General features: G+C 38.6%; 1 protein-coding gene across 2 annotated transcripts; it reads right to left on the reverse strand.

The window, feature by feature from the left end:
• Positions 1-287: 287 nt before the first annotated feature.
• On the reverse strand, positions 288-23,171 carry LOC148999577 (enhancer of mRNA-decapping protein 4-like). 2 transcript variants are annotated; one of them, XM_089141020.1, is made up of 12 exons: positions 22,011-23,171; positions 15,832-15,881; positions 15,601-15,757; positions 13,925-14,143; positions 13,256-13,384; positions 11,433-13,058; positions 10,023-10,382; positions 3,971-4,090; positions 3,560-3,730; positions 1,994-2,158; positions 1,739-1,882; positions 288-984 (listed from the first exon to the last, which is right to left on the reverse strand). In XM_089141020.1, exons 1-12 carry the CDS (start codon positions 22,803-22,805, stop codon positions 676-678), a joined length of 4,245 nt encoding a protein of 1,414 aa, XP_088997146.1. In that variant the 5' UTR covers positions 22,806-23,171; the 3' UTR covers positions 288-675. The 2 variants fall into 2 exon arrangements, with proteins under 2 accessions (XP_088997146.1, XP_088997147.1); XM_089141021.1 differs by having other exon boundaries at positions 289-984; positions 1,739-1,864.
• Between the last annotated feature and the right edge of the window lie 1,194 nt (positions 23,172-24,365).

Consider the following 24,365-nt stretch of genomic DNA (forward strand, 5'->3'; position numbering starts at 1 on the left):
TGCGAAGGCATATTAATATCCCCATTTCCAGCTTAAATAAAACCCTTTGTACAACAAACAAAATAAGGGCTTTGAAGGAAGGAAGTTATTTTTAGGTCAGTTCAGATCCGTCGACCCTCATGAGTAAACATTTCAATGAGTTAACATGAAAGAAAGAGCTTCCACCCACCCCCACCCAAAGAGTGTATAAAGAGAAAGTGAGATCAGATAAATTCACAACGTGGTTAGCGAGGGAGGATTGAACCAGCCAGCAAAACCTGCAAGCCAATGACCGAATGAGGTAATCATGCAAACAGTAAGCAGTTTAAGCTAGTAATAGTTTTTCAATGTATTTTGACCAGGGAAAAACTAGATAACCATTTTTTCCCCCTCCCATACTAAAAAGGACTTCAATGCAAACTTACATGTCTGAACGCCACTTTCTGCAAAAGTATAGACCCCAAGGTAAACCAACCAACCCCTCCTTCGCCCTCCCAAAACAACCCTTTTTGAGTTTTTTCAACTTTACATAATCACATCACAATGTTTCAAACCATGCAGTAAAGCAGCTATTGAAGAAAAATTCCTACCTACACTGTACAAACCTGCTGCTACACACCGCCCTATAAGCAAAGAAGTCCTAACAGTAAGTATCCTTCCTGATCCTCCTGCACACTTATTTTTATCAGAAAGGAATCATTTACAAGACATCAACATGGAGTTGATGATGTGCATAAGGATCCGCATGGTTGTAATATCATTGGAAGTTGCAGTTGGCAAAGTGATGTGATGAGCCAATACTTTATAGACCTGCTCAAAAATCGGCCTCACATGCATTGCAATCATTGAGTCCGTCGGATTTATGGCAACAACAACATCCATCATCCACGCCAGTTTTCGAGATGTTTCCTTGCTGATATCACAAGATAACTGCTGCATAAGGGATAGTAGAACTCCTTGATTCAGAGGTGGAGGCACCATCGTTAGCATACCTTTAAAATCAACCTAAGGGAAAGAAAAAGAAAATCAATAATATCAAATTAGCAGACGGGAACACAATCAACACCGGTAGTCCAATTATCAGTAATAAAAATTGTGAACAAACAGAGAGCTGACTAGTAACCAGAACATGTTACAATGATTTCAATAAAATACCAGCAAGTGTCTTATAGATGGATAGGTCAACAACCAGCACCAAGACTGAGAAAATAAGAAATAGCAACATAATTCTATCAAAAGAGTTTAATGACGTTTTCAATTAAAGATAACACACGCACCAGTGTTGAAGAATTAGTGTTGTTTAAAGTTAGTTTTCAATTATAATAAACACACACACAAGTGATAAATAAATTCTCTACTTTTAGAAATTGAAATTTTCTATTATTTAGGTCAAACCCAGTCTGAATTGCAAGTGATTGTTTCACTCGCTGATTCAGTCTGACAAAATTAACATGAACTTGAGTGCCTTTCCTGAGAGTTCCCTGAAATTATTAAGGATGCTGCAGGGATTATACACCTCTAAGGTTTTGATTCATTTTTGTTTCCTGAGAATAGACAACGAGTGAAATGAAACTGATAGATCTGATTCACTAGACCAATTTCACACATAAAAAGTATCTATAGCATAGAGCACAAAGAGTTATGTAAAATCCCCTATATATTAACGCAACTCTATATGATTATGTTAGAAAATTAACTCTATCGAGGGTGGAACTTGAATAACCCTATCTATAATATATGATTGTGGATGAAAGCACACCTGAGAACAAAGCCATGATACAATAGAGACATCACTTCTCTGTAGAGCTACAATAAATGCTTCCTCAAATTTGTGTTCGGATATCAATCTTGATAGCTCTTTCATAGGATCCAAAGGTGCCTCAACCTGTTGTACAGACATGGCCTGCTGAAAATCAGAGAAAGCCCAAGAGCATCTCTAGAGCTAATAATACTCAAAACTGATGCATGTCCAATAAAAGCTTTCAAAGAAAACACATGAGAGACTAGAACAGACCATCTCATGAAGACCACCTAAAGGACCATTGCTTAGTTGTGTGACCAAAGGATTTACTGCCTTTGAGTTTGCTCCTGCAGCCGCAAGAGCTATAAGCTTACGCTGGCCATCAGCAATCTCTCCAGTCAAGGTTTGAGTAATTGATGATGCCGAGTTAATTGTATCCTGCAATATCATGTTAGAATATTATTAAAAGAAAATACAAATAAGATGCGTAGCTCTACCTTGCACATGTTTAAGAGTAGGGGATCCTCACTCATTCCTGGAAAGCATATGGTTGGACGGCAAAACATAAAAGAATAAGAAAAATACATGAAATATAAAAATAGACAAGGTAGTCCACCAGTCTACAATTTTGTGAACTACAATAGACTAAGGCAAAAGGAGAATTTGCCAAAGGAGCAATCCTCACATGGCCAGCACGACATATAAAGGACATCCAACATCATAAGATAAATCAAGCCACCAGCCGAAACATTCACCATTAGCATCATCCATGCATTATAACTGCAATTAAAATCAACTGCGAGGATATAATATGTTTGCAGATGCTTCATGTTTGGAGCTAACAAAAGCAACTGCATTACAGTTCAGGTTCAGTATATTCAGCTAAGGTTTTCAGGGCTTGTGCTTCTTGGCTTCTCAAAGCCAGCTTCTGGAGATTACAAGGGTTAAAAGCATACATTTAATGGAAATACTTCTTTCGGATCTTTCCTATTAAAAGCTAGGATCAGCCCTTCTGTTCTCTTCAGTTGACTATATTTCAGAAAAGATTAGATGATTAATTGAATTTTGGTGTCTTATTCTTAATTACCACAGAGTACTAACTTGTGATACAGTCACCATGAAGGATTTTATAGATAGATAGTGACCCTCATGAAAGGATCTCACCAAAGATCCCCATGTCACACCTAGGGCAGCATATACAAAATTAAATGTCAGAATGCCTCTTCATTGGGTACTTCCAAAAATAATTTCAGTTATTAAAAGGACACGTTCCAACTTTCAAAGTATAAGCTAAGAAGAGAAAAAGACCCCAAGCAGCAACTTAATCAACATGTGTTTCTAGCTTCAGAGATAAATCTAAGTTTTGCTATTTCTTTGATTGCAAAAGCGACCATAGATTCAAAAGAATGTAAGATTTTATGGAATTAGCCACAATCCCTTCAGCCAGATTCATCCTTTTGCACGGCCAAGAGACAAGGTCAAGTCAACCATATATCCGTACCCAGAACAAATAATTTGTCTGACTGGAGCTTGATCCTAAGCTCAGGAAAACATAGAAATGTAGGGTAAAAGACCAGCAGTGGAAAAGCTGAGTTTGAGGAGCTACATCCAGAGAATAATACTGCACATAATTCAAAGGTACGAGTCCAATGTTTTGCAAAACCGATTGCCATCCGATTATGGTCATAAAAATTAGATGTTCATAAATGAAACATTTAAGTGTCATTTCTTTAGTAAGCAGTCAACCACAATTACCATGGGCTTGAATCAATTACGAGTATTAATTTGAAAAATATACAGATGCACAAAAAGTGCGGCTTAGGATAGCATTGTACATACCCTTAAAGCAGCAGCCAATGGAGAATGAGCAGACTCAAACTGCTGTTGAGCTGCAGCTGCATGTTCAACCATCCCTTTTTTAAATGTGCCATCAATTTGCTCAAACATGGCTTTGCATGACATGTCAAATGCTGGAATTACTGAAGCTTCAAAGGTGGACCTTAAAGCATCCTACATGTTTCAATGATAAAGAAGGTTCGGTCACATTAAGTTCATACACTAAATGATTATATATACAAGTGATAACCCAATTTGAATAATACTCATTAAAAGTGATCCCATGTTGAACCGTACTCAAAATTCAAGAGATACAAGAAGAGTTCCAGCCAAACAAAAAATGATACAACAAAGAATAATTATAGACAATTGACCTCAAACAGGATAATCCATCAATCTTGTGAATGAATCTACCTGAAGAGCTTGTTTTCCAGAAGTTTGGAATTGAGCCTGGATTTGCCTAGCTACCGTTGCTTCCAGTTTTGAATTAACTGATTTTTCCAACTGATTCACAGCCTTGTCTCCAACACCTCTCTGCAAAACAAGCTTCAATAAGATTCCAACAAGACAGAGAGAATGTTAAAATGGGGATATCTGTATGTGTGTGTTTCATTTTCGGGGGTAGGTAAGAGGAAGAAAAAGAAAATGGCACAAAATCAAATGTGCAGAAAAGCTTCCCAATGCAAAACAATGTAACACCTAGCATAAGTAATTTTAAATTGGCCAGCCATTGTCAAAATGATTCTATCAGGTGGATACCTCCTTGATGTTGCAGAGGTAAAAAGGATGACTATCCTGCAAGAAGTGGCGCAAGATGCGATAGGCTATAACCACCAAAAAGATACATATAACCTCCAGCTGGATTTTATGAGATTTTCCTGTATGAAACACTTCTTTTAGTTGATGGTGGTGAAGTATAAATGGCTTTGCCTCCTAGCAGGCTAGTTTTATTCATTCTATTATCAATATTCTGTTACTTATTAAGTATGTTTGAAGAGACTATTGAGTTTTGGCACCAGTCAAGAGTAGTTCAGGTATGCATTATTTGCTTATTTCTGATTTCACTATTGTGTTACTTACATATTGAATGAACTTTGTGCTTCAACACGAAGTGGAGAACTCCAAAGGTCTTTTCTCTTTTATTATTACTTACTTGCATGCTATCAAAGCAAGATCTCTAGCAACTGCTACAGCCTTTTAGCATCTTGTCTCCTCCCTTTTCAAGATCTCAGTCATTATTGATTGACTCATTCCTGTTAGAGTTTTGGAGTTGCTTCAATTTTTCTTTGAGGAAAGCAGCACAAATGCCACAATTTGGGATTGTTTTAGACTAGTTGCTGGTTGAAGATTGAGAACTAGGTCTCCTCTGTTGGTGATGATTGTTTATAATTGAAAGATCAATTCAAAAGCTTAAAATTTTAGTTTGCGATTAACAATTGTTGAAAATTAAGCTTTATCAATGTTTTTAAAGGACAGGTGATGTAACCCAGGGTCTGGCCCAGTCTCCAGGATCCTCTCAAATAGAACCAGTAGCAAATTAGGGTTTAAACTCCTGCTGTCTGGGTTGAAATCTTAATGGACAGCAGCTGTTTTTCATACCAAATACCTTGCGGATACACCAATTTGAGGCCCAAGTCATAGGAATAGTTTTAGGGTAGTCTAAGGGTTAATTGATAGGGGGTTTCAGGGTTCAGGCAGGTTAGGTCGGGGGCTGGAATTAATGAAAAGTATTCTGTTTTAACAGAGATGTAATTGCATAATCCTAATTAGGGTTTGTACAGTTTTAAGGCATCAAAGGTTAAGTATGGGATGATTGAAGGGTTTGGTTAGGCTAGAATTAACTCTGATTTCATTATTTTATAATTTCAGAATTAATCCCTTAAGGTTAGGGTTCAAACTAGGTTTTGTACTTGGCTTAGGACTCATGGTTAGTGTTAGGACTCTGTCCCATTGGGCTGAAAATTAAGATGGAAGGTCAGTGATGTTCCTAAAGTTTTAGACAGATCTAATGGTTAAATTGCTGTAGATCTGACCTTGAATTTAGGTCTAAGAAAAAGTCCAAAAATCCCAGAAAATTCTAGAAAAATAGAAAAACAGGTGATAATGGCAATAGGGTTACAGTTTTAGGGTCTGTGGGTAGGGAAGAATGGGTAGGGGTTGGGGAATGTCTGTAGAAGGCTGCTATTTCTGTTGAATGACCGCTGTGGTTTAAAGAAGATAACTCTCAAATTCCACCGTGGCCCTCTCAAGAAGACCACAACCTGGATTTCCCCGAAACTCAAATTTGTATTTATTTCAACTTGAAAAATTATATAACTAGAGGGCTTTATTTTTAGCTCAAATAAGAAATGAAAAAGGGCTCTTAAGTTGGAAAATCAACTAGAACTGTAATTGGCTTATCCAACAAACTCAACTACTCTGACATAAAAAATAATAAAAAATAATAAAACAAAAACTCTATAGGACTCCAATCCAAATTCTAAGAGTAGATATGGAGTCTTAAAAATGAGGAGATCAAAGTAGACTCAAATTGTGGGGTTCTAACCTAATTGGGAATTTAACCTAAACAATGACACAAATATCTTGCAAATGGTAATCAGAAAAATAAAAATACAAATAGATCTAGGGTCCAAACAACACACTAGACTCAACAATTGCCTACCCTTGCCCACCCTTGGGATAGAAGATCCCAACTCGTTACATTAGAAGTAACTAGATAATTTTTTAGCAGAAGAAAATACCTTGGTATATCTTTCATATGTGGAGAGAGTTACAAGAATATTTGCTGACTATAGATTGGAAGATTTCACATTGCTATCGTGAAACTAATACAGTGGCAGATTTTTTGGCAAATTCGGCAGCTAGGACAGGAACTTTTGATATTAACATTCTTTGGTCAGCTTCAATCCTTAATGAACTTGATGTGGATGCCTCTAGACGTCCTAGATTTCGTTTTATGAGTTAGTGGTTTTCTAATCTAAGTAGAAACTAGTGAGGAAGGGTGTATTGGGGGCAACAATTGTTGCGGGTAAGGGAGGTTGGTTCTTTATAAGGTATTAATTGATGTAATTTTAATATTTCTTCTTCGCTTAATATAATGATCCTTTTAGCGGAAAAAAACACACTGGACTCAACGGAACCTAGACCTAAGACACAAGCATTTTGCCAAGATGACCAAAATATGGCCAGCCCTTGGTGTGTCAGTTGGGCTTGGTTCTAGGGTCCATCTTTCAAGTTCTTTTTTTTTTTTCCCCCTCCCTCCTCTTGGTGGGTGGGGGGAAGGGGAGCTGCTAACATCATTGGGGTTTTGGATCAACCTTTTAGGCAAAAGGAACTTGAAATTGATTTACCAAGGTTCTAGATTGATATTTGTTGGAGTTTGGCACTCATTGAGTTAGAAGTTGGAAAGAAAGCTTCCCTGAGGTCGAGCATCAGTCTTTCGGGGTTTTAAAGAAAAAGGACATTATTGAAGGGAACTAGGAATCTATGGTCAAAAAAGGGAGAAAGAAAGGATGTTTTTTTTTCGCCGCCGGGGGGGTGGTTAGGTTGGCGATGATAAGCATACTTTGGATCGCATGGGAATAACCTAAAGGAGGGTTGCCCAAAAGGAAAGGCAGTTCTGAATATTGATGGTCCCTGAAATCTGCTATTGCAGATTTCACTGCGGTGTGGAAGGTTTAATGGAGCTTGTGGAGCTGAATCACAGTCTGAATGTGAAGGCCTGTTGGAACTCAGCTTTTATCCAAAGGAAAGTGATTGGGATAAGTGAGCTTCAATGGCAGCAGCTTCAAAAATTTGATCCGAATCAGCAGCCAGTTGACAATGAAGGTCCATAAAAATTGAGTCCACATTCCACAATCCAGCAGGTGACTTGGACTCTAAAACACCAGTTTGAAAAAAAAAAAACCTTGGGACTGATGCAAATCCAGCACTAAATTGGGTCTATTTCCCTTTGAAATCAACCTAGAGTTGACAGATTCGTGTGTTGAGCCTTTGTTCAATAGGTTTCTGAGGTCATGGGCCTACTCTGCGGGCGTAAATACATTACGAAGATAGAAAGGGTTTTTCTTTTTCCCCGGGTTTTTAAGGGGGGGGGGAATAAGCTAACAATGTCTAGAGCAAAGAAGTATCTAATCCCTAGGTAACAACAATGAGCCTACTCCTTGGGAACCCAACAAAGGTTTGGGCATGAGAAGATAAAACTTGAAGCAGACATGTTCACAGATGGCCTTCCAAATCTGCCCGGGAGAATGGGATTTGGAGGTGTCCATCTACGAAGGTTCTGCCCCAGCCAAATATGGACGACACAGGCACTCAAAAGGAGCTTCCCCACTGTGTTAACTATAGAGGCACCACCAAAGGAAGAGGCAAGACAGCGACAATCTGTCTCAAACAACTGAGGGCATCTAACGAAGGCCTAATTTTTGTCTAGGCCAAATACGAATAGGCTATTTGTTTGGTTTAATTGATCTAGATATGCAGATTCTAACCAACTAAAGTTATCAGGACAAATAGCCTTTTATGGTGTTTTTATTACAGTTTTTTAAGTGTCTTAGCCCCTCAATTAGTTTCTATCTTGAGTTAAGAGTTAAGTTAGAAGTTCAAAACATATTAGACCTCCAGCTTATTATGAATAAGGCCATCCCTAAACAGGAAAGGCACCCAGATTCAAATTAATAAATTCAGCCTTTTAAGGTCAGATTTGTGTTTACTTTGCTGTTCCATCAAGAATAGTGTGTTCTCAGCATTGATAGGAATCTCCAAGAGCATGAGAGTAGGGTCTCTTCAAGTAGGGATTCCTCGACAGCTGTGGATTTCAGCTTTCATTTAAATCATTCCACCTTGTCCACAGCATCAGTCAAGGCTCCTACGCTAATGTAAATGGCAGCTAGCATTATCTCATCCCCTTCTCTCTCACCTTTCTTTTTCTCGAATTTCCAGACCATATAAAACCTCTGGACTGTATAAAACCCTAAATCTAGACACTCCATACCTCCCATTTTAGCCATTGAACCTGATCTAGACTTAGGGGGATCATATCCTTATATCATCACCTACTTTCCCTCCAAGTTTCAGCCCATCCTGACCAGACAAAACCTAGAAATATTAAATTCCAAACCCTAAATTAAACTCCACATCAAGGTTGATTTTGAAAGAACTTTTGAAGAACCGGTGCTCATTCAATTGAGGCTACATCATAGACTTCAAGCATCAAGCATCTCAACCACTTTGACTTTGACGAAGGAACTCTGACCTACCTAGATCTGAAACTCTAAAAGAAAATAGCAAATATTGCACAAACTAACAACCTCTTTATTCCTCCCACATGGGGAATTTAAAGAATTAAAGCCTCAAAATATGGAGTCCCATAAGTAAAGGATTTGGAAAAATGACCAACAACTTCCACACATGGAGAATTAAAAGACCAGTAAGACTTTAGAACAGAATTAGAAACCTAAACAAACTCCTAAAACCAAACCAGTTATTTTAAAAGCACTTTAAACAACAAACCACTCCAGCTCTTTGGGGATGAGCGTGAATTCCAGAACAATCTAATAAAAATAAAAGCTACTAGACAAATGAAAAGATAATCTAAAAGTATTCTAACCTTGAATTAACTTGGACCAATAAAAAAAAAAAAACCAAATTGAGCCAATTTGATCCAACGTTGGACCTGGTTCAATTGGTTTAACTTAAAACTCTTCTTCCTATAGACATTCTTGTGGATGTGACTGCATCAAATTGACTACGGAGAAACATCTTCCACTGTCAATCTACCTGATATAAGCCTAAAAGATGTCCTATTGTTTCAAGTAGTAGATTGTGCTCAATCACTCTCTCCAAAAGTTTCATACAAATGCCGTGTATCACCCTGTTTGGTGCAACTATAAGTGTCGCATTGTCTTAGTAAATGGGAACCAATGTTGTACACTATCCCATGTTATTACTTATCATCAAATTCAAGCATTGAATTTTGATTTACACAGATAAACAACATAAATAAGTTTCTTGAGGTTGATCCACCCATGGAAGCTCCCATGTGATGACCACATAAAAGGATGACTTGACAAATCCAACCATTAAATAGGGACGGCATGGTCTGGATCAGCCCCACATAAAATTTCACCACTAAAACAATTATTTACACCAAACGTACTAGCCATTGATTCAAGATATAATACATCTTCTATACTGCTGCATGAGCTAACTCTGAGTTTCAATTTCATGCTTAATCAGGTTATCATGGGACTTTCTAGTGCACAGGATTTAGGACTTCATGATCTACCATGTGGCAGCTATCAAGTTTGACCACTTGACATGCTATGAAAGAACAGATCATTGGATCAGCTTCTGAATGAGTAACATGAAACACCTTATGAAGTTTCTGGAAGCCCTAGGTTAGCCACATCACTTGGAGAGTACCAAATATAACCAATAAGAGAACAAGTTCATTAGAAGACTGAACCTGGAATGCTTCTCCAACAACTGAAGAAAGCGTTTTCTCCACAACTGGAGTAATGGCACGAGCTACAGCTGGTCCTAGAGAAGACATTTCCTTTTTCGATGTTTTCTCTATAATGGCTGGCAAGTCTTTATTCATATAGTTGGTGACGACACTAATCATCTGCTGTGAACGATCTCGTTCCAGCTTCTCATGCTTTGCACTGTCCTCTTGAAGCCGAGCCCACAAAGCATCATTGTTGGCCTTTACAACTTTCTCTATGTTCCTTCCCAGAGCTGCCTCAATTCTTCTACCTTCTTTGGTGACTGGGACAGCCACCATCACTGACAACTGCTTCTGCATCTCTCTTTGCATGGTCACTAGCTGTAAATTTTGCAAAAAGCCAAAGTTAGGGGGGAAAAGGATGATCAAACACAGAATTTTACATATACATAAATAGGATGAGTAGAAATTTGAGAGAATTTTGGACATTTAACAGAAAGGTAAGCTTTTTCAAATTTTACATTCAACATAAAATTAGAGAAGACTAGACGGAATCAAATGGCAGCAGCAGATTTTTCTTGTTGCCATGCCTACTACCACCAATATAAAGGGACCTGTGTCATGTTGCCATCTACTTGGGCCTGCCTTCTTCCCTATCTCCTGATTACAAGACAACAGCAGATGCCCTAGTTGCTTGACAGAGTGGGGGCATATAAGACCTGGATGTCTCCCATCAGTGATGATAGGACGCTGCCCTGTACCAAATATCAAATTGCTCTCCCCACATCAGACTAGGTTACATAGTCACTACAAGTTTTCAGAAGCTTTTCTGCATCCACAAAATCCTGCAAGTGCATCTTCTCCCCAAAACCTCAAAAAATATTGGCCTTTCTTCTTTCTCAACTTGTTCAAATGAGTACATATACCTAAACCAATCTTCGAACCATTGACCATAAAACAGAACTAATTAACAACTGCCTGACTCTTAGAAGTTAAGATGTTTTTATTATTTTTCTTAAATTCCTTTGGGTGGGCTACTTAAGAAAAATAATTACAAATATCTTTAGGCAGCAGTCAAAAACTAAACTCGAATCCCCACTATGGTTAGCACTCCAGTGTGCAATTTGTATATGTAGATAATGTCATCAATTGGAACCTAGACTTCCATTATGATCTGGTTAAGTAAAAAAATTTGAAGCATTGCTTTCAATTTAAAAAATGAACAAATTGAAATATTATGAGCACAAGAATATGAGATCCATTGACAAGACATACTTCAAAACAAAATCATACGATGATGGAGTGTTGAGAGATTTTCAAGAATGTTCTCACCCTTAATAACATATATAACAACCCCGAAACCAGTTAGTTCAAGGATGAGAAGCTACACAAAGATCCTTTATGTGCAAAGGGATGAATAAAAACAATCACCTGGTTTAATGTCTCTTGCATGGCCATGATTTGTGCAAAAGCAGCCTCTGTAGAGGGAACACCAGAGCTACTACTTGGTCCACTGGAAGAATCGGTTGAATTGAAAGGGCTTGGAGAAGCGGATGAGAGTCCTGATACTTGAGAGTTTTTACCCTTCTGTTTCTTCGCTTTTGTAGCTGGAGCTGGACTCTGTGGAACTGTTGTAGCTGCAGTCGACTCAGAAACCTTTCCATGTGCTTCTTTTGAGACATCTTGCGATTCTTCCTCACCAACATTTGGAGGCCGGTTTACCACTTCAGTAACACAAGGATCATCAACTTGCCGAGTCTCCTCCACAAAAGTTTCACAACAATCTCTAGTCATCTCCATGCTAAGATCTGAAGCCTGGGAGCAGAAGGATTTCTCCTTCCTGTCTGCAAGACTGTGTGGCTCTTTCTGGGAATCAAACTCAACATTCTGGCTAGACCCAGTCTCACCAACAACTTTAACCTCTACCTCGACGCCCCCTGTATCATTGCTGACAACCACATCTTGTACCTTTTCGTCGGCCCTTTTCATTCCTTGATTAACCTGACCACTCTCTGCAGCTGTAACAGCCATTGAAAATATCTCTGATGGAGTTACCAAATGGGTTGGATGTTTGAACATCACAGGAGGATTAGGCATCATAGTAACGTCATTCTGTGCAGCTTTGCTTTCATCCTTTCTAGGGATTTCATCCAAAGAAGGAATATCTGGTGGTAAATTTGTACTAGCATTGTCCACTCTCCTGTCTACTGAATAATCATGAACTGGCAGGTCACTGCCACGATCTAGTTGGGGACCAGGCTCAAAGGAATTTGATTGAGTTCTAAAACCTGAAAGTTTCCGTGATAACCTCGGACTCAAAGGAGGAGGCTGTGACGCAACATGGATATTATCAGCATCAGAGGTTGCTGGCGGTAAAGCACTTGATTTAGATTCAATACTTGACACCAATTCACGTAAGCTAGGAACCTCAGCAGAATCTGAGAGTACAGGATAACTGGCAGCAGGTACACTTTCAGAACTGCTCACAAAGACAGTTGGTTTGGGTGCAGCATTTCCTACAGGCATCTCAATAGATGTACCCAAATTAGATGGCTCTGATGTACCCAATCCACTTGAAATCGTTGTATCTAGAGAACGCGAAGCATTAGACTCTGTCCTTTCAAATCCCACATTATCCAATGGCGGTGGGAAGCACTGAGACAGATCCAGAGCATATTGTTGAATAGCCTGTGTCTGGACACAGTAAACCTGAACCACATGCTCCCTTTCAGATATGTAGTCACTCGTACCGGTAAGACTCAAAATAGGCATTGTGACAGTAAATTCTGCAATATAATCCAGACGAGTTGACATTGGGTTTGGACCATAATCTATGTGTATCGCATATATAGCATTCTTCTTCGCATTTGCAAGAAGAATGAGGCCTGCACCCGGCAACGCTACAACTTGATTAAAGAATGCTTCCTCAATTCGGGGTTCTTCAGAACTCCTCAATTCCAATGTCTGAGTACACCGCCACGATTCAGCATCACCGGGTAAAAGCCAACCTTCTTCACTTGCTGACGCCCATATCTTCACTTCCCGATTCAGAGGGCCCTGCAAACAGATAACTTTTAAATTTTATATCTGATAGTTTTGAATTAAACACAAATCATAATCAATTGAAAAGTATTTATATGATTTCATGTAACTACAAGCCCCATGAAGTACAATACTCTATCATAATCCACAGAAGCACAAAAACCATGTTGATGAAAAACTACACATTATAAACAAGGAGTACAGGAGCATACCGCTGTGATAAGATTAATGTGATCAGGGCGGTTAGGTGCAGTTAAGAATGTGACTGAGTTAACTGACAGACCGTCATATGGCCTCAATACTACAGGGGGCAATGACTTAAGGTCTTCCCATATCTTTACCTGTTGCAGCATGAATTTTAGAGACAATTAAGAACATATATAATAGTTCTAAAATAAACAGAAATCATAATCAATTGAAAAGTAGATACAAATGAAGAAAATGAGAAGGAAAAGATTAACAACAAAAGTCCATAAACATCAGCTTATCTTTATGTTCTCGGGGAAAAAACATAAACAGTAAATGATTCCAAGAGAAGGCATGCAATATGAGATGCAGGACCAGTTTGGTTCAATTTGGGTTGATTTGGTTCTGTTCTAGACACCCCGCAAACAGATTCAATGAATCGAGGATGGTTCAAATACAATCTTATGATCTAATCAGGATGCCTCAGTCTAATGTGGGAATGTTTAGTACCGACTTACTTTTCCTTTATTATCATTAAATTGCATTGGTGTCTAGCTAGATATGGGACTCTATCAGTCCAGCCAGATTCTGTATTGTCTTAATTCAGTCTAATTACCAGATTATGGCACCCACATAGGCAGGTTGACTGGATGCAGTTCCCTTTTAGTTTAAAGAGAATCATGAAAAATACAAACCGTGCCATCTGTTGATGCAGATGCTAAGCGACTGGTCATCCATTGGCACATTGACAATTCAGTCACTTCCCCATCATGTTCACCAACGAGCTGAACACCCGTGATCAGCTTATCAATTGGACACTTGAGAGGATCTTCCGCTGAAAAGGCTTCACCTTTTCCAACCTTTGTTGTATCAATTTTCAGCACACGTCTTCCGATACCTACTACCAAAATCTCCTGTAAACAAGTGGTCATAGTTAATCATTAGTATATTTCCAAAAATAACATACAGTGTCACATTTACCTTGCCAAGAAAATTGAAGTAAAAAATATTATTCTTGTACAATCCAAATACTGAAAGGACTTTCCAAACTGAACTGCAACTTTGTTTACTTTTCTGAAAAATGCTAACGGTATAGGATCACTGGTTCACATGTCAAGAGAAGAACAAAGATACCAGGAAAACCTGATAATTGAACTTCATAGAGCTAATCTGGCAAACCAAAGGTCAAGGTAGCTGATTAAACTGTAGAATATAGCCTCACATTTTGAAAAAGAACTGAGACTTTCAATTTACAAAGGATCCTACAATAGTGGGAAACTGAGAACCAGAGGAACTAGCAGAAGCAACGGGCAGTCACAAGGGAATTCAATAATCAACATCAAATAGTGGTCTCATTTATATAATGATGAGGGAAAAAAAGTCTGATTTTAACAGAAGAATTGATGGACAGTTTCAACAGGTGATTAAACAAGGAAAACCCCACAAACAAAACTAGAGTAAAGAATAAAAGGTAGAACAAACATGCACAATATATAAGACAACCAAGATAATAAGACCAAGTGGTAAAAGAACAGATCATATGGCGAGGGAGAAAAGAAGGGTCTGTTTTATACTCCCAGAGATAGATTGCATTAGGGCTAAAACAGGGTCAGGTTAGGCTGGGCTTTCTAAAACCCTGTCCATGACCATGCAAGGCCTGGACTGGGTTAGACACTTAACCATGACCCTAGCCCCGACTATAACCACAAAATGAAAAAACAATGCATGACACCAAATGGTTGCTCTACTTAACCCAAAAATAACCTACAAGATGGTAGTGTTGGGCAACTCAAGCCACACAGAATTATGAGCCCAGACACTGTTATGACTCAGGCCAGGCCTAGGTGATTCTGACCATCACAGCCAAACTTGCACCCCTGGATTACATGAGAGGGAAGAGAAGATAGCCATGCCACAAAAGACAACATCCAAAACACCACAGTTTATCCATTCATTACATCTTGCAAAGGGTGGTTGTTTGTACACAAAAACCAATTAACTGTGATTGAATCCACCAATGACTCTTAAGTCTTAACCTTTCTAATATGTATAAAGATTGAATCCACCAATGACTCTAAGTCTTAACCTTTCTAATATGTATAAACCGACTCAAAGAGGGAGAAAAGTCACACGACTTAAAAAGTGTTCTTTCTATATTTGACAACTTAAGGAACTGAACAAACTTATCTTAATTTCATGTAACCTGCAAGTCCCAACTTCTAAGCTTATAAAATAGGTCCATTACGTTTAAACCAAATATAGAAAGTCCAAAGCCCATAGAATATGGACCCACATAAAATCTTTACGGTCCAATAGGGCCAATTGGATGCCCTTAATTGCATCAGATACAAATACACAATTTCCTATTCACCTGTTTGTGGGAGTGCCAACAAACTCGTGGATGTAATGGATCCCCTTCTCCTACGATTTGAATAGCAAGAACAATTTTTCCACTAATTTGTGGCTTATCTTCTTCGTCTGGGCCTTCGTTAATCTTCCATACAAAAACTCTCCCGTCTATGCTAGCACTGTAAACAAGCAAGTTAGCACATTCCAAGAATAACCAGATCAACAAAAGGAAGAAGTAAAAACAACGAGCAACCTGGCTAAAAGGTGAACTTCCTCAGCAAAGAAAGCCATGTCTGTGACCCTCTGACAAAAAGAAAAACAAAAATGAATAACAAAAGGTTCTTCAGAGAATAAAAATCTAGAAAGTAACATTTAAATGGTGCACTTATTTCTTGGGGGGAAAAGGGGGGGGGGGGGTGAAGCCCAAGCTATAGATATAATAACAAATATAAAATCAGAATCCAGCATTCATGCATATTATCCACAAGTTTAATAATATTACATAAAAAAGACAGATTCTTACAAAATTGCCAGAAACATGTACAACATTACACAAGTAGAATCATGAACTCCAATGGGTTCACTTCAAAGCACTGCAAGGGAATTGCTATTGTATCTCTAAAAGGAAGGATGGACAGAAAGCCTTCTTACACCTCATTAGCAAGGGTGATACAGGTCCGGTACCAAATTCGTATATTTTCCTTTGAAATCAACCAAGGGTTGATACATATGAGGGTAGGTCCTTTGTTTAAGGGAATTGCTATTGCATCTCTAAAAGGATGGACAGAAAGCCTTCTTACACCTCATTAGCAAGGGTGATACAGGGTCCGGTACCAAATTGGTATATTTTCCTTTGAAATCAACCAAGGGTTGATACATATGAGGGTAGGTCCTTTGTTTAACATGTTTATGTGGTCATGAACCTATAAAATGGGGCCCATAAGTTTAGTGTTTAGGTCAAGTACGAAAATAGGTTTTAAATTTAGTTTAATTGGTCTAATTATGTAAATTCTGCCCAACTTAAGTTATAATGGCAGAATAGCCTTTTTATGTTTTATTTTAGTTCAAGTAATGTTCGAGTCAATCTAGGATCTGATAGTCCTTTAAAGTTTAGTTATACGAGTCCAAATTGAATTTGGATTAGAAAGTTGAGTAAAACTGTGAAAGTCAGTTTCTAAGTCCTAATTTCACTAGGCCTTCTCATGTAAGGCTACATTAAAGCCATGGGCATGTAACAAAGGACATATTGGAGAAGATAATTAATAAAGAGTTTGTTGCTGTCTAAGAGAAAGGCATTAGTAGAGTTTCTCATCAGGATAAGGGGCCTCCATATGATCGGGAAAGCAACCTTGGTCTCTTTTTGAAAGATGATCCTTCAGTAGTGTTTGCAGCCTGCCTCCACTTCTTTCCATCTTCATCACACCCCATTGTAAGGCTTGTGCTCCAGGTAAGTAACAAGTCAGCACCCAATTCCATTCTCTCTCTCATACCATCCTTCTATATTTTTCTTGAATTTTCTAGAATTTTTGGACTTTTGACACCCAAAATTCAAGGTCAAACTACACCAATCTAACCACTAGATCTATCCCAATCTTTAGGGAGCTCATTCCCCCAACCCTAGTGACCTTCCATCCCAATTTCAGCCTTATCAGATCAATCGAGCCCTAGTCTAAGCTCTAATTCTTTTACTGCCCGAAATCCCTAAACCTAATTCCTTTGCTGCCCTAAATTCCCAAACCCTATCCTAATCCCTAAAATCCTCGCTGCCTAGATTCCCAAACTCTAACCATAAAATTGTGAACCCTAATTTGAACCTAGACTAAGGTTGGTTTTGATAAGATCCTGATGCAACCCAAGGTCTGGGCCAGTCTTCTGGATCCTCTCTTATAGAACCAGCAGTAATTTAGGGCTTAATCTTAGAGTTTTATGTCTGAATTCAGTCAACTCATGAAGGACAGCAGCTAAGTACACACCAGTATACCCTGCGGCTTAGAGTTCTCAGCTGAGTTAATGTTTGAGAATTATGTAATCTGGTTTTCTGATGTGGACAGCAGCAGTAATTGACCAAGAATGACCTACGGTTCAAGGGTTTTCACTTCCAAACTTGTGGATATGAATAGGGAAGTCTAAGGTTAAGTGGGGGAGGTCTGAAAATTGAAGAAACAATTATGTTCTAACAGAATTTTCAATTGCAGGATTGTTCCGCAATGTTAGTGTTCCTAAAGTTAGAGTTTTGTATTTTCTAGGGTTTCTAGGAAAGGGCTAGGATTAGGGTTAATATCAAATGTAGATAGAGGGTAGGAGAAGGTTATCCTAAAAGGGTTTCAGTTTTGGGTGAATGATTAAGGAAACATTCGGACTTGGATTAACTAGGGTTTCTACGGTCTAAGGGAAGAAGACGAATTACAGGTTTTTCCAAAACTAATGAAAGGTGAGGCTGTGATGATTTTGGAAGAATGAAAAGACAGGGAAGGGAGGTCTGATCCTAGGGGAGGGGTTCAATGTGGGGGATAGGCTGCTGCTGCCACTGGGAGAAGAGATGAAGGGAAAGGCTTGCGCAGGGCTGGGAAGGAGCTTAGGGTAAGTGTGGGAGTTGGAAAATCAAACTGACTTGATAAGGGATGGAAGGTCACTAGAAGGCTGCTGGAACTTGACTGTATCTAGGCTGCCACAAGCTTGAAGAAGAGAAAGGATGCCAGATAACTGCAGCAAACAGTAATAATCTCAGCTGTACGACTCCACTCTTTCTTTCAATTCTATATTTTTATTGTTGGATGGGGGGGGTGCTCTATTCATAGTCATATTACATTGAAAGAAACTAGGCACTCAATAAAGAAAACCCACTTGGACTCAACTAACGAATCCTATAAGGATTAGAGTTCCCTAGTAGAATTAGACTCAACTTCTAAACTAGGAAAAGGACTCTCTAGTTAGAGTTCCTAAACAAATACAATTTGCAAACCAACTTTAAAAGGAATCCTAATTGAAATTGGGTTCCAACTTGGACTCCTAGACAATGACTCTAACCACTTGCGCAATCTAAAAATAATAAGTAGATGTCGGATCCTAAAATTATTCTAGACTTGACTCTTTTGGACAATACCACTTTTGCCCCTCATATGGGGCAGCCAACCTATGGGTGGACCTATTGGGGTCTGTTTTAGGGCTCAAAATCTGAGGTACCCTATGGTTGCCAATCCTTGTTACATCAGATCCCGGAAGAACTGGTCGTCATCCACTTGAGGCTAAATCAAAGGGTTTTGACAGGCAGTAGTACCTCCACTAAAAGAGCGCTTTAATAGGGGAAAAATGAATCAGTAGAAAATAGTAATGTAGCCAGGAACTAAGCCAGGAGACTACACCTAACTCCTTTATGTGACAACCATATTTTATTTCCATTAAGCACCTAACGACCTAATAATGCCAATACTGTAGAACATTGAAAGGAACCCTAATTGAAATTGGATTCCAAATTGGACTTCTAGATGACGGCTCTAACCACTTGCCCAATCGAAAAAACAAAAAGTAGATGTAGGATCCTAAAATTATTCTGGGCTTAACTAGACTCTTTTGGACTCCAAATGGCATGGAAAAATACCACTTTTCCCCTCATATGGGGTAGCCAACCTATAGGTGCACCTCTTGGGGTCTGTTTTAGGGCTCAAAATCTGAGGTACCCTATGGTTGCCAATCCTGGTTACATCAGATCCTTGAAGAACTGGCACTCATCCACTTGAGGCTACATCAAAGGATTTTGACAGGCATTAGTACCTCCACTAGAAGAGCATTTTAACAGGGAAAAAAAATCAGCAGAAAATAGTAATGCCATCTGCATTAGCTAGTCAAATGTAGCCAGGAACTAAGCTAGGAGACTAAACCTAACTCCTTTATGTGACAACCATATTTTATTTCCATTAAGCACCTAACAACCAGAAAATGCAAAGACTGTAGTAGTAACATAGTCCATATAAACTTAGGCAAAACGATATACAAATAGTATAACAGGTTTGCAGATGAAAAAGTCAATCAACAAATGAAGAAAAAAAATGTTAACATATGAAAATTGAAGTTGTTCATTGCATTAAGGGAGGTAGGATAAATCAATTCTTAGCTGGATGAAAATAAAGCCGAGAATTCACAACGAAGAAAAGTCAGTGCCATAGAAATTCAGAAGTCAAAGCAATCACAACATGTTTAGGTAACTCTTAACAATATAATTACCTTCTAAATTTGGACATGGTCCTAATTTTGGAAGTTTGGCATCAACTTGCTCATTTTGGATAAAAATGTGTTTTCTTAAAACAGTACATAGAACATATAAGACTGCAAAGTGGGGAACGAGTGGCAAAGCTTTTATAATAGCATTGGTTCCATTTGATTTAGCAGTAATTGGATGGGGATAATTAAATCATCCGAGTGGTAAGTAACTTATGTAGAAGATTCATGCGGCTGGAACACAACTGTCCTAACTGTAACCTAAGCTTTTCGTTGAAAGGTAAGACAAAAAATATAAAGTTCACATCCGATGAAGCCTCCAGATTGGGTTTGCTTAAATATCTAAGATAATTCACGTATAACGAACTACACTGAAATTATTTGTGAAAGTTTCAAGGTAAAACAGTATGCTCAATTAGGAATAGTACCATATGCTCGATTGGATCCTTGCATCCCAATCAGCTCTAATTAAGGCCATATTAGACCCAAGGTCAAGGCGTCGAAACAGACTTCCAGGAAAAATAGTTGGGGCAAGATGGCACAACAAAGTTGCCACCCAGGACTTTGCTTGTGCGGAAGCCTTTAAGCCTAGGTTCGCCCTTTAACTCAATACAAGGCCTAAGCTATGCACATCCATCCTCACAAGTTCTCTTAAGGTTATCTTAGGTCTTCCCCTAGTTCTTCTATTTCCTTCAATAGAGATTAAATGACTTCTCCATATAAGGGCATTCAAGGGCCTGTGTTGAACGTAGTCATACTAGCTAAATCAGCTTTTCTCGTAGCTTATCATTTACCGGAACCATTCCCAAACTAGCTCCAATATGATCATGCATTACCTTGTCCTTCCTAGTTTTGCCACTCATCCATCTTAATTAGACCTATAAATGGATAGCTGAAATCCGCCTCCAAATTCGCATTTGTCTTCCTTTAAGGGTGTCCGTATCCAGAATTTTTCTTACCGAAAAATATTTGTATCCGTCCACTAAGCAACAAGATTTGGATTCGGATAATTGCTTATCAGATAGGATAATATCTGGACAAAAATTTATCTGGATAGAGTGAAGTATTCAACATTTTTTTCTTTGAAAATGGATGATAATTGGATTTGAAAACCAGTAATCGGTAACCAGATAATCAGAAATAGAAAATTATCAGGTTAGAGTAAAGTATTAAACAATTTTCTTTAAAAAAGGGCTGAAAATCGGATTCAGAAACCGGAAATTGTAAATCGGAAATCAAAAAAAAATGACAATCACCAATCAATAATCGAATAGTTTATCAAATCGGATTATTATCAGATATCCGATAAAATTCCGGATTCGGATTTGGATAGCGGTTTTGCTATTCGGATTCAGATACTGGTACATCCGAGCCGAATCCAATCCGTTTATAGGTCTAATCTTAACATCCTCATTTCTATTACCTTGAGTTTTTATATTTCTTAATAGCCCAATGTTCCTGCACCCTGAAACTATTTGCAGCTATTTCAAAGTAAAACAATACGCTTAATTAGAAACAGTTCCCTCTGTGAGTATAGAACTCACCCAAATTTAGGAGACTATATTTCATGGATGAAGAGGTCAATCAAGTACAACTTTATACTCATAACATTAGAACTCAAATGGAGCAATAAATTATATCAAAATTTAATTTTACTAGAAGCTACCAAACGGACATAGCATCTGAATATGAGACATACATACTCCTTTCTCTTTCAAGTTGAAATCCAGCATATAGACATGCACTAAGTGTACAGCCTCAATTGATCATAAGTGATTTAATCGCTGAGTATGGCTTAAGATATGTTGAATCTTCTGATATAGGCTTAAATTAAGTGGAATCCTATCTCATCCTTAAGACGGAACTAGACCTACTGATCAAAACATCAAATCTAAAATGAAGAGCTCATTAGGTCAACAATCTGCATAAAGACGTAAATTAGACAACTGAAAGTCATTAAACGGCCCATGCAAGTTATGACGCCACCCGCCAAGCAAATAATGTAGGAAGAATGGTTAGCATATCAAATTCACAGTTGGAGAAGATGTATCCAGTTTAACTTAAATACAAGTCACTTCAAACTAATATATTGGCATCCATAAACCTGAAATGGATTGACCCAGAAAACATACATATTAGCATTTGACGTTTTAACTAATTTAAACATTCATAACAAACGTAACATAAAGTTGTTAATTGTTACTAAGAACAGCCAACCTGGGTGTGGCCTCGCAGCAATGATCTCAATGCAGTGTTTATATTGAGGACCCGGATAGCCCCCAACTTCAATCCATAGCAGATATAAGTTCTATTAACTGCAATCTGCCGCCCCACGACAAGTCCCGGATCGGAGACATACTTGGTGATTGGGGTGACCTCTAGCTGGGGTTGGACCTCACCCTGCATCCTTACATCGACATCATACACCACGTTATCGCCAATCAAATGTCTGCCTTTGGGGAGCTTGCTGCTTGGTAACCTCATTGGGGCCGCCTGGGGAGCCCCCATGAGCACGGGCGGCGGAGATGGCATCGAAGGTAAGATCGGGGTATTGGTATGCAAAGGGAATTCTGATGCAGCAGCCATTGAAGAGGCTGCAGATGGTGAAGTCATTGTTGGAGTTGGCAATTCCATGTTGGCCGGGGCACTGGTGCCTAGTAGAGCCATCAGTCTTGCTCCATGGTTAGGATTGGGAGAAGCAAGGTAAGGAGGTGGCTGGAGATGAGGGGATGTTGGATACTGGATAGGCCTCTGATGGTTCATCCCAGAGAACTGTTCCTGAGTGTAAGAAGGGATGTAATGAGGGTTATGAAATGGAGTAGCAGTCTGGTTAGGGTACGAGAAAGGGCCAGTCGGTGGAGGGTAAGAAGAAGGTGGTGGAGGATAAGAAGACGCTGGAAATGGTGAAACGCTTGGACTAATAGGGTTTGAGGGAGAAGGGGTTGTCGATGGTTTGAAGAGCTTCTGCATATCGAAAGCCGCCGGTTGATTTGGATTCCCGGCGGAAGCCATGAAAGAACGAAAAAGAAGAAGAAGAATCTAAATCGGTGACAGAAACCAAGAATCACTGGAACGAGATCGCTAATCTGAACTATGAGAAGTAAAAAAAGAAAGAGCAGACACAAAAGAAGTGAGGAGAAAATGAAGAAGCTTACGCCGATACTTGCCCGAGTTCAAGATCTGAGCACCTGATGAATTGGAGTTAAGAACACGAAATCGAAACCAAAATCCAATCTCAGGAACGATGAGATTGCAGACAACAGCAGTGTTCTTTTCTCCCCCTTCCCTCAGATGGTTAAAGAAGAAAATGGAAGTGCGGAGACTTGTTGGACTTAGAGAGGAGCAACTGAAACGGAACAGCACACTATCACTTCCACTGAATCGAAATTATTATAAATTTTCTACCCAAAAAATAAATCCCCGAAAATCAAGTTTAAAGTATTCGGATCGAATATCTTATCGCTCAAATGATTGTAAGAATCGTCTTGTATCGAGTATTATATCGTTCTGGCTAATATATTTTAGTGCAATTTATTAGAGACATGGAGATGTATCGTATCGATTTGATCAAATATGGATATATATCGATAGTATCGTATGGTATTGTGGAATACTTAAACTTAGGCAAAAACTATTTTTCAAATAAATTATTAATCTTAATTATAAATATAAATTTTTCTTTTTGATTGAACATAAATATAAATTACGTAAAAGAAAATGAAGAACATGCTTATCATCAACATCATCATCATCATGACCGAATAAAGATAGGATTTCCATCCATTAGTGATAAAATTGACTAAGGTACCCTTTGGAAGTGAAGATTTTCTATTTCCTTTTGATTCTATCTGACGCGGGAAGAGTTTACTTGACCGGGTCTAAACCAACAGCACGGTCGGGTTCTTAGCCGACCGTACGTCATATATGGAAGGCTCCACTCACGCTGGATTTACATGGCAACACTGCCGTATACGGAAGGTCAACCCTTTCGGATGATTAGGCGGATTAATTGCCAAGAGATCTTGTCGGTATCCGAATAAGGTAACTTACATACTATTTAACAAAGACTCACTCCTTCGGTAAGACACAAACATTTTCTTATCAAATTCCTGTGTTGCACTCACACGGAATCTTAATCTGATTACCTACTGACTTAGCCAGCGAAGATGGCTGCCAGCATCCTAGCCGGCCTCGTATCTAACCTTTATTGCAAGGCTCATCATCTCTGAACATGAGAAGGTAATCGAGTATCAGCACGGCTTAGTCGGAATCTTGTTCGGATCTAAGACACATCGATAAATTCCTATTTTACCATTAACCTTTTAGTAGTTACTTATGTGTAATATTCATGTATGTTGTTAATTTGCACATCGTAAACTACGTTTTTTTTTTTTCCGAATTAGGTCTACCCTTTGTTGAAACATATGATTTTATTTAACATACATATCATATTTACTCAATTATTGGAACCTAAAAGAGTGTTTTTGCTTTTTTTTTCACCATAGTATGCCAAAAAAACAAAAAAAAAAAAATAGACAAGTACTAACATCATCAAATTTGCAGATTTTGATA

The sequence above is a fragment of the Hakea prostrata genome, chromosome 11 (assembly GCF_041222555.1).
Source record: "Hakea prostrata isolate BN-2017 chromosome 11, UWA_Hpros_2, whole genome shotgun sequence".
Taxonomy (NCBI): Eukaryota; Viridiplantae; Streptophyta; class Magnoliopsida; order Proteales; family Proteaceae; genus Hakea; species Hakea prostrata.